This window comes from Ipomoea nil, unplaced genomic scaffold (assembly GCF_001879475.1).
Source record: "Ipomoea nil cultivar Tokyo-kokei standard unplaced genomic scaffold, Asagao_1.1 scaffold2360, whole genome shotgun sequence".
Taxonomy (NCBI): domain Eukaryota; kingdom Viridiplantae; phylum Streptophyta; class Magnoliopsida; order Solanales; family Convolvulaceae; genus Ipomoea; species Ipomoea nil.
In genome coordinates this window covers 1,242,742-1,255,929 of record NW_017618788.1, presented here as the reverse complement: position 1 = coordinate 1,255,929, position 13,188 = coordinate 1,242,742, and the positions used below count along the sequence as shown (strand labels likewise).

General features: G+C 40.5%; 1 protein-coding gene across 1 annotated transcript; it reads left to right on the top strand.

Moving 5' to 3' along the window:
- The first annotated feature begins 7,565 nt into the window (after window positions 1-7,565).
- Window positions 7,566-12,713, top strand: LOC109152020 (G-type lectin S-receptor-like serine/threonine-protein kinase At4g27290). Its single transcript, XM_019299605.1, has 6 exons — window positions 7,566-9,377; window positions 10,767-11,029; window positions 11,288-11,498; window positions 11,579-11,816; window positions 11,901-12,051; window positions 12,151-12,713. Exons 1-6 carry the CDS (start codon window positions 8,060-8,062, stop codon window positions 12,460-12,462), a joined length of 2,493 nt encoding a protein of 830 aa, XP_019155150.1. The 5' UTR covers window positions 7,566-8,059; the 3' UTR covers window positions 12,463-12,713.
- The last annotated feature ends 475 nt before the right edge of the window (window positions 12,714-13,188 follow it).

Below are 13,188 nucleotides of genomic sequence, written 5' to 3'. Positions count from 1 at the left end.
CGAGGGGCCCACTTACAGACAGGAACCAGGGTTCGACTGGGAAAACCTCAAAACACGACTACGAGAACGATTCTATCCAACACACGTAAAAGCATCCATGCACGAAGAGTTCCTCCACTTGAAACAAGGAATGACTACCGTCATGGAATACCATAAACGGTTCCTCAAGCTAGCACGCTTCGCACCAGAACTAGTCCCCACTGAGGCAACCAAAATAGAAAGGTTTGTATCGGGTCTCAACTTCGAAGCCCGAAAAGCACTAGTAGTAAGCAGACCCCGGACCCTCAACGAGGCTTACTCCAGTGCCGCAAATCTCTATCGGATCCAATTACTGCAACGTGGGGTTCAGGAACAGATTCGAAAAAGGAACACAGGAGGTGGAGCACCACCTATAAAAAGAACGAGAAACGACGCCAACACAAGACCAAGCAATCCCGTTGGCCAGAGGCCACCCCTAGGAAACAACGAAACTAACACAAGGAGCTTCCCTTGCCCAAAATGCAACAAAAACCATAGAGGCAAAGATTGCATTGGCAACCACTGGCGATGCTTCAACTGCGGGGAAGAAGGGCACAAGGCCTTCCAATGCACTCACCCCAGAAATCACGCCCCCACAACCATGGGCCAACACGGGGGCACGAATCATCAAGGAAACTACGGTGCCCCCGGAAAGGTGTTTATCACAAGCCGCACCCAGGCCGAACTCGAGAACGAAAACAACCTCGAGGAAGGAGACATGGCTCCAGGGGACGAGGACTACGCAAACCCACCAGAAGAAAACCAAGGAGATGAATTCTGTTTAGGATAACTGGCAAATCCCTTGTATCCACCCTCGTAGTAGAATTACTTGCTTAGATTAGCTACTTCGGAATTATTATAAATAAAGAGCTAAATCAAAATTAATTTTAGCATAAGGGAAAAAGACTAGATTATGCACGTCAACAACAAAAGGGGGACAAACCAAGTCTTCTAACACTAGAAGACAAAAGAAGGAAAAAGACAAGGATCACACAATAAAGAAGACTAGTTTTACCAATAAGAATTGAACCCTTAACCTTCCACTTATAAAACCAAGACCTTAACTACTAGGCTATGAGTGTTTCTCACAAACTCAAGGGAACACTCCCTTCTTAAACCCCTACAAATCCCTAGAACCCACAAAATCCCCAAATCAAAAACCCTTCTTCTTCTTCCACATTCCCTCTCTCTCACTCTCCCTCTCCCTCTCCCTCTCCCTCTCCCTCTCCCTCTCGCCTCTCCGCCGACCCAACACCACCCAACACCCCAACAACCATCCCGCCAGTCGCTGTCACCAACAGAGTCGCCGACGGCCACCCAGGCGACACCCCACCACACGCCACAGTCGCCGCCCGGACGCAGCCCGCGACGCCGCTACCGCCCGTCGCTCGACCGGACGCACCCCACTGCCACACACACCGCCGCTGCCCGACTCCACCGAAGGCCACAGCCACCTCGCTGAGCCGTCGCCAGAACCAAGCCACGCCGCCACCCCCTTTTGCCGTCGAGAGAACCGTGTCGCCGGAGTCACGCCGGAAGTTCGTCAGAACACACCACCTAGACAAAAACCCAAAATGCCGAAAAAGCCCCTCGGAACCCGCACCCCGGAATGGAGCAACGCCGACTACACCGTGATCGGAGGTAAAGCTTTCGAACCCGACCAATTCTCTCCGGAGTTGGTCGACATGCTTAACTTCCAAGGGCTCTTGGATACGTATCTCACCATTAAAGGGGATACATACCCCGAATTGGTGAAAGAGTTCTATCATCACTTGGTGGCTGTCAAGCGAGGTGATAAATTGGAAATCACCGCTAAAGTCCGAGGCAAGGAAATCATACTTTCCGAAGGCCGCTTGGCCAAGCTCTTGAGACTGACCACCACAGGTGTGTCAGACTACGACCGAAAGGGGTGGATTGGTACCCAAAACCTGGGGTACAAGGACTGCCTCGGGTACCTACTTGGAAAGGGAGAAGGCTTCACCTCGGCCACTCGGCCAAATAGGAAATGGCTAACCGCAGAACAAAAGATACTAGTCATGATTGTAACTGATAGCCCGTTGCCTACAAATAACAAGAGCAAGGATGTGGGAAGTTTGGAGTGCACTTTTGCTTACCTTCTAAAACACAAAATCAAGTTCAACCTACCGGCCCTTATGTTAAAACACATGGAGTTTTGCAAGACTAGCAACCGACTTAGTCTACCTTACGGAATGATCCTGAGTTGGATCATGGAGAAGAAAGGAGTAGACCTGAGCCACACAGAGGTCAAGCCCGCAAGCGATATTGTTTTCAATGCCTAGAACCTCCGTCGCAACGATATCTACTACACCGAAGGGGGACAATATATCACCCTCGAGGAGATTTGCCTTAAACCCGAGGAGGAGCGGAGAGAATTGGTTGACTGATTGGACATCTCCAACAAAAAGCTTAAACGGGCAATGCAAGATTGTGGGGGACTAGAGGGAAGTGAGGAACAGGAAGAGGATAGCGAGCCTAACCCACCGGCACCCGCACGATCAAGAGGAAACCCAAGGGGACAAAATGAAGAATCCATCAATGAGCGCATCCTCGCACAGCTCACCCGACAAAACCAAATCATGGACAAAGGGTTCTCGTCCTTAATCCACGCGACACGCGCTTTAGATCAGAGGGTGGCAGCAATCGAGACCATCCTGGGCACTCGCGGGGCATCCAGTACAGGAGCAGGAAACCAAAGTAGACCCGAACTTTCCAATCACCACGTCACCAGAAATCCAGTCTACCCCAGCAAGGACAACACGTGGGGCCACGTTCCTAACCAGGAAGCGAAAATACGGAATGTCCAGGGGTGAAAGAATGGATTAACGCGAGTGTAACACCCCGTGTTACGACCCCTAAAACCAATTAATCATTTAATCAATTACCCAAAAGAAAGAATTAAATTCCGGTAATTAATTAGGAAAAGGCCCACCATAGTCCATGGGCCCTTATCCCTAAAACCAATCCCCTACTCCTAGAAGGAATAGAATTAGCAAGCCCATTTTATTTAGACCATAATTGGGACTCTTAGGTATATAGATAGGGGGGGGGGGGGGGCATAGGAGGCACCTACAACCCACACCACAATAATCTTTCACCACACAAGAAGTTCCAAGAACTCCCCTAGGAGAAATCAAGAAAGAAGGAATCTTAAAGAAAGACCCTTCATAGCCAAGGAATTAATTAAGGCTAAGAGGTAACCCATGTCTAAACAAAACCTATTTTCCTTGCTATAATTATCTTCTTTGGCTTCCTCTCTACACTTGTGTCTTGATGAATCGTTTATGATATTGATGATCTGATCTTGATGATTGTGAGATGATTTTATGTGTGATCTTGATGATGATAATAGGTTCTTGATGATTATGTGATATTCTTGATGAATCTTGACGTTTCTTGATGTTAAAAGACGAACTATGATTTTGATGATTTAAATATGATTAGAGCCCTAGGTCAAATTGGGGATTTCGTATTGTGTTATTCTTGATATAATTGGGTGGGACTTTTCGCATGTTCGGGTGTTGATTATGTTTAGAAATAATGATATGATGTGTGCTATATGATTCTTGCTTTTGATCCGTTAATTGTCTACATGGTGTCATCAATTGCGTTTAAAAGCGTCTGAGCATGGTTTCGGGTTCCACAACAGATCCCGGGACGTTTACTTTGATAAAGAGTCAGTGGGGGGTAGGTGGGGGTAGGGGGACCCGCCACCTACTCGCTGCCCGAAAAGGACGCCGTCGGCAGCGGGCAGCCGTCGGGTGGTCCTCCACCCACCGGCTACCTGCTAGAATTTGCCCAACTTGGGTCTTCGGCTTCCCCGTTAGATGTTTCCCCGACCCTCGTGGTGTTCCAACGGACTCCGTTTATCGTGCCTAAAGTCTAGTTTGTTGTTTCGGGTTCCATTCATAGGATAAACGAGTCTTATATATATATATATATATATATATATATATATATATATATATATATATATATATCGCATGCTGGTTGAATTGGTATCCCATTGGCCTAGGTGAAAGAAGTATGGACCCCTTAGTATTATTCCTAGTATGTGGATGACCACGCATAGGTTTCATTATACGTTTTCTCCCCTTTCCCAATGTGTTAATATGGGTTGCATGTGCTTGCTATGTGTTATGTGTGCATGATACCCCAATTTGGTTGCGATCAAATTGGTTATTCCTGAGCTGCGGTTCAGAAGCTGGCTGCGGTCAGAATTACACCCTTGGGCTGCGGTCCACCGTTTGGTTGCGATCAAACGTTTTACATGAGCTGCGGTTCATATTCCTGGCTGCGGTAAGATAATCACTCTTGGGTTGCGGTCCACTGTTTGGTTGCGATCAAACATTATGATGAGCTGCGGTTCATCGGTCGGTTGCGATCGACCCCTTCGTAATGCGATACGAGGCAGGGTGCTGCGGGGCCGTGTTAGAGCTATATGCGCTGACCCTCATGTATGGGCATGCGATTGGTCCTGTGGCGCCACCAAAGTATGCTTGTGTGATGAGATAAGAATTGAATTATGACGTGAATGAGATGAAGTGGATTTATGACCATAGGACACATGCTAGTATCTTTATATGCTTGGTTATAACTGTTAAATGTGCTTATCCCTATCTGTCGAGTCTATTCCTGGTTTTAAAACTAGTGTCTCTTAAGTATACATCTTCCTGCTTCAAAATGATTTTCGTATATCTATATTTATCTATCTATAATATATTTCAACGCGTTGGAGTGGGTTACCGGCATCTTTCGCTGAACAGATATATTTGGCTTTCAGGCACAGACGAGTAGATCCCAGAGCGCGCTAGAAGATCGTGGATTAGATAGATAGTCTTTCCTTTCGGCCTGCGTGCCATAATGATGTATTGAGGATATTAGTTAGTTTAGCCTGTGCATCTGAGTTCTCCAGCTCAGATGTGGCATAACACCTCGTACACTTGTGACTAGTATTACTCTGTTTGGGATTTTATGAGAAATTGCCTTTATTATATAAGCTTTAAAAGTTTCAAAATTTCGGGGTGTTACAATACCGTTTGGACTATGTCCTCTCATGAGATATTTATGGATATTGCGGTCCCAGTATATGTAACGCGGCGTATTCCCACGTTACGAGGTTGGAAACTTCCCGCCAGGCTTGGAATCCTGGTTAGGGGGTGTGCACACTAATAGTTCGATACCTGATTCCACAGAGTTGAACCAAGAGATTGGTTCCGTAGACGGTAGGAGATATTGAGTTGGATTTATGCCGTTCCCGATGGGGTAATTCACGCTTCAGTGAAACCTTAAGCCGTCTACGAGTATAAGAGAAAGAAAGAGAGTCAACAGAGACTCAAGAAAGAGAGTCAACAGAGACTCAAGAAAGAGAGTCAATAAAGACTCAAGAGAAAGAAAGAGAGTCAAGAGAGACTCAAGAAAGTAAGAAAGAGACCTCCACAGAAAGTACTCTATTTTATAAAAGAGTGTATGAGTATTTATATATATAATGCACGAGATTGCATATGAGCATGACTATATTATTGCACTAGATTGCATAAGAGTATGATTATAATGTTGCACGAGATGGCATATGAACATGAGTATATTATTGCACTAGATTGCATAAAAGTATGTTTATAGTGTTATACGAGATTGCATGTGAGTAGAGCATCGTATGAGATTTTATAACGAGAAGTTTGACTTAAGATATTCCTTTGAGCATGTTTATCTTATTGTACTAGAAGCTCTACTTATCAAGTTATGCGATGAGAATGTGAAAGCATGAGAACACTTGTTATAGCATGATCCTATCTGTAAGCATGATTTGCTTGATAAGTTATTTGAGAAGCTTATATGTTGATGAATCTATGTGAACGAGCTTATACATATATGAGCATGCCAGCTGATATTATAGGATGCAAGCATCTAGAAAGAATGTGATAGATCTAAAGATGATTTGAGATGAGCTTATTGGTATATGAAATCAAATGTTTTCAAAGTAAATTCTAGAATGCTTTACAGGGTTGAGTGTGGTTATACTTAGCTTCGTGCTAACGGGTGTTTTTCTTATTTGTCTATGTGTTGCTTGCAAAACCCCTTTCAGGTGGGCCCAGTAGTGTGAAGAAGTCGAGTTAGATTAGTCTCGTAGATAGAGATATCTAAACTCTAGTTTGACTAATGTTTATGTATGGATTTTAGACTTTTGACTTTATGTTTGAGGATTGATGTAGACTATATGGGGTGACGTATTTCCCCCTTATATTTTTAGTTTTATGATGGATGCTAGACTTTTACTTTATTTCTAGTTTTACCCCTTTAGCCTGTGCAATCACCACGGAGTGGTGGTTGTGGCGGTGACACTCCCACTACTTATCTTTTAGTTTTCCGCTGCTTAGTGATGTTAATGACTGTTTAGAGTTGTATTTAAGAGTTAGAAAAGTGGGGTGTTACACTCTTTCTCACTACTCCTCCCACATCACTCTTCCACTCATATGAAGGGTCCATTCCATCACTCTCCCTCTCAACAAGAAGACTCCATCTTACACCACAAGAATGCTTCATTTTCTATGTATCAAAATAGCTTTATTCCTACGCAAATATGTACAGGCTATCCTACAAATTAAAGCAATTATAGTGAAATTCTTGGCTACTTATCTTTACACCTTTAGTTTTCTGGTGAATCCACCAACTACCGGTTGCGTTGGACCTCCGTGGGCTACCCAAAAGTCTTAAAACCAACAGTATGATCAGTGTACATGGTTTTCTGAAGATGTTCTTTGTATTGTTTTATTACATAGAAGAAAAGAGAGGATTTTGAGTGGTTTTTAACATCATTTTAATGTCAATTATACATATTTATTGACGGGGGAACAAAAATAGTCATGTGACAATAACGTTAGTACCTACTTGGATGTGCCCAAAAAAAGGACTAAAAGTGGGATGACAAATATAAATGAGTTAATTACCGAAATGGTCCCTTGACTCTAGTGAAATTACTAAGTTGGTCCATGACTCTAGGGATCCCTAAATTTTAAAAATCTTAACCAATTTGGTCCCCCGTTTGTTTATCCATTAGACGTCTGTTTACTCAGGCGAAATTGGTAATTTTGCTATAGTCAAGGGACCATTTCGGTAATTAACTCCTTAGTTTAATAAGAGAGGAAATGACGCGATGACCGAAATGTTCCCTTGACTATAGCAAAATTACCAATTTTGTCCTGAGTAAACAAATGTTTGATCGTTAAACAAACGGAAGACTAAATTGGTTAAAAATTTTAAAGTTGAGGGACTTTTTTTTGAATGCTACTAGCTCTATTACAATGTAGTATCTGTTCATATACTTTCTCAACCTACTGAAACACAAAGAGCTAACCCACTGAGGCTTGAACTCACAACCTTCCAAATGGAAGTCCAACCCGGGTACCATTAGACCACATAGTCTTGGTAAAGTTGAGGGACTTAATTAGGCAAAAAAAAAAAAACAAAAAAACAAAAAAAAAAAAAAAAGTCAATGACCAAATTGGTAATTTTGCTATAGACAAGGACCATTTCGGTGATTAACTCTATATAAATCTAGGAGCAAAAGAGGAATAGGAATTAACACTTAGAACAAAATAGACCAAAATGTCTTGTATTTTAAAGCCATTTAAATAATGTTGTTGATGGAGAACAAAAAAAAGTCATGTCACAATAATACTAGAACCAAAGCAGATGTTTTAAAAAACTAGGTCTAAAAGTGAAATGATACCTATAAATTTAGAACAAAAAATTGAATTAATTTAACTAATTCTTTTTTATTTTTAATTTTTTTTCACTCTTTCCAGCTAGGTCGGACATTAAACCCAAAGTTGGGTTTAGTAGTGGTGTGGCTCTTACTTCTCTTAGGGGCCATATAGAATCACCGGACTTGACTCGGTCATCCGTATCACACACGCAGTCGCACACTATAAATGTCGTTGACCCTCAACGACTGCTGGGTTTCCACTAAAACATGTAAGCATTTGATCGAATAATAATAATTAAAATTAAAGATTAATAATCGATGGAAAGTGTTTCTCTCCTCCTCCTCCTATCCTGGCTTCTGTTATTAGGAGTTTCCAATCCAAACAGTTCCCATGCAACCGACGACATCATTAACTCCACTCAAATCCTTAAAGATGGAGACACCATCAGTTCCTCCGGAGGACGCTTTGAACTCGGATTTTTCAAACTCGGGAGTCCCTCGAAACAATATGTTGGCATACGGTACAAACAGGTCCCTGCTAAGACCGTAGTATGGGTTGCCAACAGAAATGTTCCAATCGCTAATGCATCGCAGGTTGTCCTGAAAGTAACTAAGCCAGGCCTGCTCCTTCTTCTTAATAATACCGCCATTTTATGGTCTAGTAACTCGTCGGGGAGACCAGTGGAAGACCCCGTAGCTCAGTTATTGGATTCTGGAAATCTTGTCGTGAGAGATGCGGCGGACGAAAACCCAGATAATTTCCTCTGGCAGAGCTTCGATTATCCGGCGCAGACGTACTTGCCGGGCGTGAGGATGGGCAAGAATTTAGTTACCGGCGAAGAGGTGTACGTGTCGGCGTGGAGGAGCGACGACGATCCTTCGTCAGGAGAAATCACGATGCACTGTGATCCCTCCGGATACCCACAGACCGTCATCAGAAACGGTTCCACCGTGATTTACCGGACGGGGCCGTGGAACGGACTCCGGTGGAGCGGAGTTCCTTTTTTATCAAGAAATCCCATCTACACATACGATTTAGTCTTGGATAAGGACGCAGTCTGGGTTGCATATCAGCTTCCAAGAAACTCAGTTTACATCCATTTGACCCTGTCCCCTGCGGGTGTTTTACAGAGGGAGATGTGGGTGGAACAAGCAGGAAAATGGTATCCTCGGCCTGGGCCAATGATCGAAACGCTAGTAGTGCCTTTAGATGTGTGTGATTCATATGGAATATGCGGCCCAAATGGACTCTGCAACATTGATGACTCCCCAACTTGTACTTGTTTGGACAAGTTTTTGGCTAAATACCAAGGGCCGTGGGACATGGGTCACTGGTCGGAAGGGTGTGTTCGAAGAACGCCATTGAATTGCAGTGAAGGCACAGACGGGTTTCTTAAGTATTCTGGGATTAAGTTGCCGGATACGAGAAACTCGTGGTTTAACAGGACGATGACACTTGAAGAGTGCGAGCAAGTTTGCCGGAGGAACTGTTCTTGCACGGCGTATTCAGTTCTGGATATTAGCAGTGATCCAGGAAGTGGGTGTTTGCTTTGGTTTGGAGATTTGATGGATACTAGATCGCTTTCTGAGAAAGGGCAGGACATATTCATCCGAATGGCTGCTTCTGAGTTGGCAGGTTGGGTTTTATATATTTACTATTATTTTCTATGCGGGATGTTCAAAAATATATGCCAAATATTTATATTTTTAAAATTAATTATCAAATTCTTACTAAATTTTTTTTAAACTCTTACTAATTAAAATATATACGAAATTAAATTTATTTATTTTATTAATATAGTATTTACAGGGCGTTTAGTTGGAGAGCGGGAATTACGTGGAAAGGAATTGTAATTTTATGGGAGATGAATTACTGGGAATAAAGTGGGATTTTAAATTCCAGTGTTTGGTTTACAGGAATAGAATTACTGAGAATTTAATTCCAATGTTTGGTATACATGGAAATTGAAAGGGAATAAGTAGTATAAAGTCAAAAATGTTCATTGTTATGTTGTTGTTAGGCATTAATTTTAGGTTAAAAAAAGATAATTTTGACTCATCACTATCTTTTTTTCTTCCTAAAATTCCAGGGGGGGGGGGGGGGGGGACATGGGATTTTAATTCCATGAAAACGGGGGAATTGCAATTCCTTTCAACCAAACAAGTGAATTTTGTGGCCTTTGGAATTAGGTGGGAGTTAAGTGGGAAGGGAATTTAAATTCCCTTCAACCAAATGCTCTGTTAATGTCTACAAATATTATTATCATTAAAATATAAAAGAAAATATATGATGGATGCATGTGCATAGTAACAATAATGGAAAAGATAACGGAAGTTATAACGATAGGAGTATTTTTGTCCAAAAAATTATATAGTACAACTTTAAAAGCGCAATGTACAAAATCAATAACACTAAAATATAAACATAATTAGGGATATAACTTTAATTGGGACTTTATTACGTATTTAGATTATTTCACCACAAACACTTTTACCATTTTTTGACCTTAAGTTTCATGGATTTACTTTTTTTTTTTTTTTTGAAGAGTCATGGATTTACTAAATAGTCCTCCATCAAATAAGTCTTACCATTGAATTTATTATGGTTAACCTCATGAGTAAATCTATAAATTTTTAAATGATATGCAAATCTCGTACAAGTGAGAGACAACGTAACAATTGCCAATATCATTCAACAGTGATAAATAGAGACTATAGTCTAAATATAGTCGTAATAATATGTAAGAACTCTTGAAATTTGGCAAAATCATAAAAGTTAAAGACAAAATGTGCCAAAATTATTTGTCAAGAGCTAAATTTGATTAGAACTACCAAAATTAATGATTAAACCATAATTTTGATGATACTCAAATACAAAATGTCTTTTAAGAAATTATCAATAAACATTATTTTGAATATTATTTTCCTTTTCAAAAATCACTGTTGAGAATAATCATATTTCTGATCACAAAAAGTTATTGAAAATCGTCAAGGGTTTCATCTAGGTATTTGTGGATGGATGCAGTTTTTTATGGAGTCTCATCAAACTCAAAGGTAAAGAGAAGAAACATCCTTATAGGGAGCTTATCATCAGCATTTGGACTTACTTTGCTAGCACTAGGCTTGGGTTTTTATATGTGGAAAATGAAGGGGAAGGAAAATAAGGAGATGAAATCAAAACAAGATTTTGAGTTGCCACTCTTTAACTTATCTACTATCACAAGGGGTACAAATAATTTCTCATTCAACAACAAGATCGGAGAAGGTGGATTTGGACCTGTCTACAAGGTAATCATTATGCAAGTTGAACTAGTAATTTAATTACAAATAGATGAGATTCCATCCCAACTAAAAATTTAAAATGATAATGAGACTATATTTAACACCCCCTTACAATTCCAAATTGAAAGATGTGTTTATGTATCAAATAAAAGATTAAGATGATAGTAAAGCTACATATTTTCGTTTTATATATTATATGCTCAACAATTACAAATAGTATGTTATTCACTAATTAATTGTCAAAGCTTTGAATATAATAAATAGGGTGTGCTAGAAGATGGAATGGAAGTAGCAGTGAAACGACTCTCAAAGACTTCTATGCAAGGGCTTGAGGAGTTCAAGAATGAAGTTATTTATATTGCAAAGCTTCAGCATCGAAATTTTGTAAAGCTTCTAGGTTGCTGCATTCAAGGGGAAGAAATGATGCTAGTCTACGAATACATGACCAACAAAAGCCTTGATGCATTTATATTTGGTTTGTTTTAATTAATTAATCTCCAACTCCATGGCTTTCAACAATATATTGCATCAATTTTAATGTGTGTTTTTTGGTAGATTCAATAAAGAGTAAATTACTTGATTGGCCTATGCGCTTCAACATTATCAATGGCATTGCTCGTGGGCTATTATATCTTCACCAAGATTCTCAACTAAGGATTATTCATAGAGATCTCAAAGCCAGTAATGTGTTGCTTGATATGGATATGAATCCAAAGATATCAGACTTCGGCTTAGCCAGGAGTGTCGGTGGGAATGAGAATGGGGCAAACACAAGACATGTGGTTGGAACATAGTAAGTTCTTTTACTTTCACCTTAGCATATTGGTATTATTGCTAGCTTGTGCTTGACGCTAGTTTCTTTAATTGTGTGATGTAGTGGCTATATGTCTCCAGAATATGCAATAGATGGAATTTTCTCAGTTAAATCAGATGTGTTTAGTTTTGGAGTTCTTGTGCTTGAGATTATCAGTGGTAAGAGAAATCGAGGATTTTCCCATCCAGATCATCACCTTAATCTTCTTGGCCATGTAGGTGTTGATTTCCATCATACACAAATTGTCCAAAGCTATTGATTATTATAAATTAATATTCAAAAGTCTAATATAATTTGTCATCAAACTTGACAGACATGGATGCTTTATAAGAAAGACAAATCAATAGAGTTACTGGATCAACATTTAGCTGATTCATGCGACACATCACAAATTATACGATCAATTCACATAGGTTTGTTATGTGTGCAACAATGTGCTGAAGATAGACCAAATATGTCTTCCGTCCTGATGATGTTGACAAATGAAAATTTGTTATTATCTGAAGCTAAAGAGCCTGGTTTTTTCACTAAAAGAAAGATGGCAACTTCAGAATATTCTTCTTCTAGCACTCAAGAAGAGATTTCAATAAATGAAGTCTCATTTTCACTCATAGATCCCCGTTGAGTTGGAATTGAACCTATTATTGAGAGAACAACCTATATTAAGGAGTTATGCACAATAGTTATGAAGGAGTTATTGCACTTATTAAGGAAACCATTGCATTTATTATAAAGCTTATTTTACTTATTATACCAGATTTATTAGCCATTGGCCAAATAAATACTGAGCCCTTGTGACAGGTAATGGACACACTCAAATCTTATACTAAGAACGTAACTATCAATAATACAATTGTTTACTCCTTGCTTACTATATTCTGGTAACATTCTTATCGCCATTGGTGTTATCGGTGAGAGTTGAGATAAACTCTCAAGTAGGCTGTCTGATACATTCATCTTTTTCAATAACGAGCTTGAACAATTACACAATTTGGATAAAAAAACTCCCATGGTTCCTGTAATGTGAACCCCAATGGAAACACTAGCTACCACACCCTAGCCGAGAAAGTCAAGTGATCTTCATGACCAACTCGACAACAATTGTGGTATAGCCGTATTAGGTAGCAAGGGCCTAAAGCACCAATTCTGCTTGCGGACTTACAGGCAAGTGTCTAGCCCATTCAATAGGCAGCAACAACATTGACCCACTTAGTGGCAAGGATGCAAAATCTTGTTCCACCGCCACTAGCCTAGGATGAAGTTGAGGTGATGCCACCACAACAAGAGAGAACCCAACAGCGAGAAACAACACATGCAATGAGAAACCACTTGGAAACTTGACCCGCTCTAG